Source organism: Amblyomma maculatum, chromosome 2 (genome assembly GCF_055883805.1).
Source record: "Amblyomma maculatum isolate TAMU_Amacu chromosome 2, ASM5588380v1, whole genome shotgun sequence".
Lineage (NCBI taxonomy): Eukaryota > Metazoa > Arthropoda > Arachnida > Ixodida > Ixodidae > Amblyomma > Amblyomma maculatum.
In genome coordinates, this window is record NC_139345.1 from 96,258,584 (window position 1) to 96,267,166 (window position 8,583).

The 8,583-nt window shown below is 45.4% G+C and overlaps 1 protein-coding gene across 1 annotated transcript; it reads right to left on the reverse strand.

Moving 5' to 3' along the window:
- Positions 1 to 306: 306 nt before the first annotated feature.
- Positions 307 to 8,058, reverse strand: LOC146199315 (uncharacterized). The gene is made up of 8 exons (XM_084594784.1): positions 7,488 to 8,058; positions 7,255 to 7,377; positions 7,149 to 7,164; positions 6,955 to 7,053; positions 6,414 to 6,495; positions 3,999 to 4,111; positions 3,708 to 3,787; positions 307 to 545 (listed from the first exon to the last, which is right to left on the reverse strand). The coding sequence occupies exons 1-7, from the start codon at positions 7,506 to 7,508 to the stop codon at positions 3,747 to 3,749; spliced, it is 495 nt and encodes a 164-aa protein (XP_084450910.1). The 5' UTR covers positions 7,509 to 8,058; the 3' UTR covers positions 307 to 545; positions 3,708 to 3,746.
- Positions 8,059 to 8,583: the final 525 nt, after the last annotated feature.

Consider the following 8,583-nt stretch of genomic DNA (forward strand, 5'->3'; position numbering starts at 1 on the left):
TTTTTGAAAATCTTTTATTTCGGTTGTGTATGCTCATACTTTCCTATTGCCTACTGTCTTTATTGTTTCATGAGTGACATTTGTTCTGCTGCCTGTTCTGTCCTGTACATAACAGTTTGCCTGCCAGCAGTGCTACAGGCCCCTTTTGATGGCTGCGGCCTCTTGGCAGCACACCTCCCTCCATGCTATTTAAGAGCGAATGATAGAATGTTTGGATTTGTAAAATAAATGCTGTGCCAGAGAGTTTTGAGAAAAAAAAATGGCTTTGTGTGTTAATTTACGAAAGTGGTTAGGCAGGTTCAGTCATCAAAATGCGACTTTATTTGCACTTGTTATTTTGTCAACATGAAATGGGGGCATAGGCTTGTCACTCCTTGAGAACATTCTTGTGAACTGTCACACATGAAAAATTTGCGCAAAGCTTGTGGCTTGTGTGACCTTGAAAACGTCTTGACTGCAGCTTGTGTGACCTTGAAAACTTCTTGACTGCGGCTTTTGTGTCGTTGAAAACTTCTTGACTGCCCAAAACAAAGAGGTTGCCTTATCTGCAAGCAAGGGAATGGCAGTTGTAATGCAACAGGATTGTGCAACGTCTTGGCATAAGAGCTTTCGAAAGGTGCCAAGAAACCATGAATTTCATAGCTTCTATCACTTCTTGGCCGTCATGAATGCATAACTGTGTGCAGGCACATGGCACTTCAAGAAATGCCCAAATAATGACTTGTTGCATGGTGAAACAGTCCGTTCCAAATTTCTACTATGCTGCTTTAATAGGCTTTTGCATTGGCTACACAGGAACACCTGTTAACTGGAGTGTAGCAAACTGATCCAGAAAGCTTGTACTGTAATCTCATGGTGCACTCACTAGTTGTGCATAGTGTTGGCCAGGGACAGCTTATTGGAAAGGTTTGTCCTCATTTGCTTTTAAATGGCCCTGCCATGGTGGCTCATTGAGTAGGACACTAGACTCTTGAGGCACCCAGGTTCGATCCCAGCCACAGCTGCCGCATTTCGATGGAGGCAAGGCACTAGGTGTTCATATACTATGCAATATCAGGGCATGCTAAAGAACCACAGGTGATCAGAATTATCCTGAGCGCTCCACTACAGTAGCCTTTCTAGCCCGATTCACTTTGAGACAAACCCCATGAACCAAGCCAAACTATAGTGGTCAAGAAAAGCATACTACTTTAATGCTCGGTAGCAAAAGTGACGACCATTATGCAATAATGCAAGCACCTAATAGACTTTGTCCAGGTGCTACATACCAAGAGGTATGTGATGAAAGCCAGGGTCAGTGTAATGTGATAATTCGTACACTGATTCCATTCCATTTTAATTTCCTGCCCTTCACCATTGCCTGAAATGCCATACCCCATATTTGCTCTTTATTGTTGGCTGAAGCCCAAGCCACAGCATCACTTAACCAATGCAAAGGGTAGGAACTTAAGATGGAATGGAACTGGTAAAGAAGTAATAAATTGTATTAAGTTAGGTAGTTAACACATCACAAAACAAAACTCTTGCATGCATGATGCATATTGAACGAGAGCAAGCAAGTTTTCACTGTGCTCCTGCCCCAGCCTAGCAACTTTAATAATGTGAGTACCTTTAGTACAAGGCTCAGAGAAAAAGTTTGGGAAGAAGCTTTGGTTGGAACAGCCATGCCCATTTTCAACGTTTGCACTACAGTCGTGCCTCGTTAATATGGACACTTTGGTTTCCGACCAAAACTGTCCATAAAGCGAGTCATCCATAATGAGTCATGAATAAAAACAAAAAGGATTTTATTGAGAAAAGAGAATTGTAATTAACGACTGCTTTTGTACATAGTGTGCACTGGACTCAAAATTTCACAGAACACCGGCACTTTTGAGTGCATTATCCTTGTCATTGTTGTCTTCAAAAAATTGTAGTGCAGTCTGAAGCGACTCGCTTACCATGACACCTGTGATGTTGGGCTTTGTGTTGGTCGAACTTTCGAGCACGAACTCCTCACTGGCCGATGAATCAGCGTCTGATTCTCTACTCTACTACCGCCACTTCCAAAATGGCCTCTTCACTGAGCAAAGTAGCCGCTAAGTAGCTGCTTGAGATTCTCCTGAGGCGAGGAAATAGCTGAACTGTCGATACTAGTCCCTCGCAGCTTGGATTGACTGAGATGGCTTTTGCCGCTTGTATTCACAGATTTCTTCGCGCCTACGTTCAGCTCTGTTCTTTTGCGTTTAACTCCCGCCATGCCAAAAGCCAGACTCAAGTTGAGGGTTACAGGCTCCTGATGCAGTGCACTTTTTTGCCTAGTTAACCTTTCTGCCTTTCCGTTCTTCTGGTTCTTTCTTTTTTTGCCTTGTACTGTTTCTGTAAGGGAGTCAAGTTGGCAAGCTGCTATGCAGAGGGCTATCGAACATCCCATCTTCTTGGCGCCATTTTTACGTGTTCCCATAAAACAAACACTGCAAGCTGAAGTACAGTTTAGAACGGCTAGCCGACTACGAAGAGCTCAGACCTTGTCAAGGCCGCATCGTTGACTCAAAGCGAAGCCGACATATGGACCCTAGTGTGCAAAGTTTGACAGTTCGGCAGCGCAACAGGGACGAAAACCAGGAGCATGAGAGGGAAGCGCGTCCAGGACGGGACGCCCGGTCCCGGTTGTGTGTTCGTACGTCATCTTTCTTTTTGTCGCTCTACTTGTGAGTGTGTCTCAACTCTCGCCGAAAAGCGTTAACGGCTTCATGGAACACACATTGCGCTTTGGGAAAGAAAACTTCAGTTCCCACCGCCACTGTAGGCATTTGTCTTTCTTCCTGTCATTTCTTTCTTACGCTTTTACCGGCCTCTCTGTTCATGTTCAGCAGAATTTATTGCGACCACATGTTGCTGTTTTCCTGGCGGCACTTCCGCTGCACCCAGAAATCTGGTTCCCCCTTTCGGGGTCTTTCTTACGCTGACCCTCGGTTTGCTGTGTACGTTCTCCCCCCGCCCCTCCCCCTTCCCTTAGAACGGCGACATGCCCGCTTTGGTTCTTTCCAACCCCACAGGACTCGTTCAGGCATCCCGCCGTATCGGCTGTTGCGTAGGTTCGCTGGCGGCGTGCTCTTCTTTAACTTGCGTTCGGACTCCTCTGCTTTTTTTCAAGCACTGTCCATATTAACGAGACAAAAATACATGGGCCCAAGTGGGGCGCGTGCATTCTTCCCCTGTCCATTGTCCGGACAGCGAGTTTCCATATTAATGAGGCATAAATACATTGCAAAGGTTTCGTCCCCAGAAAAACTGTCCATAATTCGGGTCGTCCATATTAACGGGGGTCATATTAACGGGGCACGACTGTATACCGCAATGGCCTTCCTGCAATGCAGTTATGGTTGTTAGAATGCCCCTCTGGATGGTAAATTTTGAATAAGCCAGCAACAATGTTATCCCAAAGGTGTCCTGGATTAGACCAGGTCCTGGTCATGAATTAATCCACAGTTCTTTGAGGCCCAGTGCAGTAGATTTTCATATCAGAAGCACTGCATAATGTAGGCACATTTTACTGCTGTAAGTTGTGTAGTATAGTCGATAACTGGATATACTGAACCAAAGGGGATTGTAAAAAAATATATCTTGAATTGACAATTGTGTGATGATAAAACAGCAGCAGGCCGATGAAAATCCAAACTGGTTTGGATTCTGATCCTCCAGTGGGCAATTACTGGTGGTTATACCTTATGTCCTTTAGACTTGAAGGGGTTGTCTCCATGAGCTCACTTTGCAGTGGCCTGTCCAGGGGTTGTGTCTTTAGCATCTGCATAAAAATAATGTATGTTGTACAGGAACTGCATTAATGTGGCAACATTACTAAATTATGAAATTGGGTTGTAACGTTGTGCACCGCATGTTGGCGTGGTGCGGAAATCTTACGTTAGCTGATAAGGGGTGTTCCTCATAGCAACTTAACAAACCCGCCATAAGCACCAAAGCGCCAATGCCAACGAACCGGATGTTGCCCATCGTACCTCCTGCGCCGCCAAGCTCCTCTTCATCGTCGTCTGAATCATGTGAAAAGTTGATCAGCTTGTCGCACATCTGGTTCACTTCGGCCAGGTCCTTCAGCATGACCTGAACTCGCCTGAAAAGTCGCAGTGTAAGAAAATTGTGCACCGTCATGTTCACAGAATATCATTCTTGTCATAGTTGAGGGAAAGAGCAGCGATTTTTCCATGTGTGACATGGTGCGCAATGGCGCGAGTCGGCAGGTTTTGGGACACCTTTCGGCGACCGATCTGCGCCTGCAGTTGTTCTCACTTTCATTAACAAGTGTTCAACTGTTGCGGCACGTTTCTGCGGTGTTGGCTTAATGCCTCGTTTCTGATTGGCCAGCGTGCAGTGGCGCACCATGGTAGCGCACTGCGATGATAGGGGTCCGAACGTAATGTCACCCATAGAGCCGCCGCCCCTCCCTCTACGGCGCGGTTCAGGTGTCTACAGAACAAGTGTGACGGACACTGCGCCTTTCCTTTCCTGTGAACCAATTATCATTATTAAAACCGCCGCGTCAATTCACAGTGGTAACGTTCTAGTGCGTTTTATAATTGGTACACTGGCATTTAACACCGTCTTTTCATTGCGCGAATAAAAAGAATTGTTTAAACCACATTTTAAAAATTAACGTCAGTACACATCCGAAACACGCAAGTCATATGGACCACAAAGCGTTCACTAGGTGCCCCTCTAACGCTTGCGCTAGGGTGCCTCGATGTCAGCGGCGTACGCCTGGTACCACGGTGGCTGCTCCTGGCCACACGCGGCTGGGACTGGTAGGTCACCACCGCTTCGATGGTGGACGACGGCTGTTGCAACGCGCGTCTTTCTCACTTCTTTTTCTTCTCTATTTTCTCTTCTGTCCGCACGAGGCAGCGGAGGTGGCTCAGCTACAGAGCCAGTAGCAGGCCCGTGCATTTTAAGGTGAAAGCCTTTAATGGTTCATGCTGTCTGGACACGGGACGACGTCATAGAGGTCTCGACCAATCACAGCACCACAGTATGCGCGAATGCGTGCCTTATATGGCCATATGCCAATCAATGATCAGAATCAATGATCAGTTGCTAATTACCAATAGATGGATAATTAAGTAATTAACGATTGATCGATTGGTTAAGTAATAAACCGCTTAATTGCTAACCAGTTACTCTTTAGTACCAGTTGCGTAGCAGAATGCGGCACCCAGACTTTCGCTACTTCAGTCGCTAAAGTCCCTCGTAATTTTTTCTTTTCCTTCTGTTGTAACAACGACCCCTCGTGGCCTATGCGCTGCTTGCCCATGCTGAGAGGCTGAGTTAAAACAATTACAGCGGCAAGTTTATTTCAATGAATTCTATTTTCTAAATATACCCCCCCCCCCCCCCTAACCCACACACACTAGAGGAACCTCCTCGCCAATTTTGGCTTCATTTAGACCATACCTAAATTCGCTAGCCTTATTTCAATATGACTGCGTTTCGATGGAGGCGCCACCCTAGCGAAACGAAAAGGCATACGTGTGCTGTGCGATTTCAGTGCACGAGGGATCTCCGGGGAGGGTGGCTGGTCCTGGCCCTGATGGGGCTGGGATAGGTAGGTCACCGCCGCTTGCGGCGGGGGCTTGCCTGCCACCGAATTTTTATCTGCTGTAGGCCGTCATTGCACCCGCCGGCTTCTTGCCAGCCTCTAATTTGCGGGCGCACGACTCCCCGTCTTCTCCGGCCTGCGTGCCGAGGGCGGGGAAGAGGACGCCCTTTTCCGGTGGAAATAAAACTTGTCCAACCAGCCAACCAATCAATCCATTCCAAGAATTTTGGCACCTCCCAATCGGCCTTTTTCCAATCTTTATTTTTGTATTTCGATTATTTAATTGATAAATTACACTATAACATGCTTAATTAGCATCATCAAGGTAGAGCGAGGTGAGTGAAAGAACGGAATAGTGGTGGAAGGCTCGGGATAAAGTTTGATGGTTAGGATGCCCGACCACTGTTCCGGAGTACCCGGGTGCAGATACGGTGCCTTTCCTTTTCTGTAAACCAATTTAATATAATGTAATTTCTATATATGCGTCTTCTGGACAGGCGGAATGCCTTTTCCTGCCGAGGAGGGTGAATTGGTATGCACGTGTTCGCTTCGAAGACGGCCCCCGCGGTTACAATACCGAAACGCTGTCCGAGCTACTGGATGATCTATTTTAAAAAGATTGTGAAGGCTGCCGCACGCTTTAAGCGCATGACAGCAGCGGCGAACTATTCTTCTCGATCTGCAGCGATAACGGGTGCCTGAGATCATTGGGCTTGAATTTTGTAACGCAGACAGACAATCACAGTCCAGTAGTGCATCAACTATCCTGCAAAAACATTCTCGCCTGAGATCATACTTTTTTGTTAATGTAAAATAGGCTTACTGTTTAGTGATCCTGCAGTTGATGCGAGCTTCATGCAGGTCGCCTTCCAGTTTGCATATGCTAGCTTTGTTGAGAGCCGTGCCTGCACCAGAGAGAGAGAGAGAGACATACATTTATTCGGAGCAGGCGTGAAATATTGAGCCCTAGATGGGCACCCTTCTCAGTCCAGGGCCCGTATTCCGAGTTTGCGTTGTTATCTGTGTGCCGTTCTCTTACGTGACCTCGAGTCATCTGATTGGTCGAAACGCCGGAACATGGTACTGGCACCTCTTCCGGTTCCGTGGTGGCAACGCTCGGTTCCGGCGTTTCGACCAATCGTCGACACACAGATAACGACGCAAACTTTGAATACGGGCCCAGGAAGCCGTGGTCCCGAGCCAGTGTATAAAAATAAATAAATAAATAAATAAATAAATAAATAAATAAATAAATAAATAAATAAATAAATAAATAAATAAATTCGGTCGTCAAAGTGTACAGGGTTTTCTTTTTTTTTTTTTTTTCTACTCCACAAGTTACTGTGAACAAAATAACTGCTTACTCTCTTGGATATCTTCCGCCCATTTCTCAATATCTCCGGCTTTCTCTGGCAGCGGCAGTGGCCCAGCTTCGCCAGAATCGCGGCGCATCTCGTTCAATTCTGAAAGCATTTCGTGCACTATAGTTTCATTCAATAATACGGCAAACGAAATTGTTTGGCATCATAAAAAAAATATGTAGGGAAGTTATGATTACCTCTTTGGAGCCTAGCCTGCGAGGGAGAAGTAAACACAAGGCAGTTAAGCGTTCGCTCACATAATACACACGCTTAATTGCCAGCATGAAAAAAAAATCTACATACCGTTTCCTGCGCTATAGCCGTCCGTTCTCTTGCTACGTTTTCCATCGCCGCATAGCGTAATTCTTCAAGAACTTGGTAAGGATCTTTGTCTCCACAGTCAGGAGTTTGGGTAGTTTGGGATCCCTGCAAGCAAAACAAAACGTGCGCACTTCGTATCGAACGATCTCTGCTGTAGCACTGATATTAGTTATTAAAGAAACTGTTAAAGACCTCTTAAGCTGGATATCACTTACGCTCAACGAGAACTCAGACATGTTCGACCCTCTGAACAGACAGCCAACTGACAGACGTCTTCGTACACGCAAAATGTGGAAGTGCTGCCGCCGCTGCTGTCTTCTTTAACGGTTCTTGTGTTTGAATTTGAATCTCAAAGGACAAGAAAATAACTCGTACTTGCTGTTCTTAATACACTTACATCAATTTGCTCTCGTTAATAACGGTTTATCACATAGAATGAGCCAGCGGTATCTTGGCGGTATCGAGTTGAACGACTCGTGTAATTAGCAGACGATGTGATGGTTGTCGACACTACATTTGTGTGGTGAAATCTGTCTTGCAGATATTGCTAGAATTTTAGTGAACATCGGCCACCAAGCGGAATTCAGTTAAATAAATCGTTTATAATTGAATGTCTTCCAAAAAGTTTCGGTTTCGTTTCTGAAGCTATGGTATGTACTCGTACAAGCAATCAAACTCGAGATGGCGGGAAACCTACAAATTAAATGTAACTGCTGATTCAACTTTTTGAGAGTAGCTCGAATTTCTTGCACTGCTTTCACCAGTGGTCAGAAAGACAGCGGGCTAACAAAGACATAGAGTTGTTGCAGTTTTTGTGCGTCTCAAGGGGTCAATGTATGAAAGAAACGTATCAGGGCTATATCACGGCTGCCGAAACCGAAACCCCGAAACTACAAAGTGCCTTCATAATAATGTTTCAAATGCCGACAAAAATTATTCTACATGTAATTGCAAAATAAAAAAGCTGGCAATAAAGATTGTATATTTGTAGTATTCGCAATTCCTGAAACTGTGCCACTGTGTTTAGGTTGTGGAATTGTCAGTGCTTGATCGAAGGCGGATGGGCCAATCTCTTTCTCTATGGATTATAGCGGCCAGCCATTTCGGTATGATAGGACTGTTTAACCACAGTTTTGAAATCGCCGTCCTGATGTGCAGCTCTGAGCGTACACACACACATTGTGCTGTGCACAGTGAGAATAAAGTGCTGTATACATAATGTTTTGAAGGTGTAAAAAAAAAAAATATCGCTCTCTAAGTTCCTTTGCATAGGGAAACTACAATGCTTTGAAAAATGTATACCTGATTCAT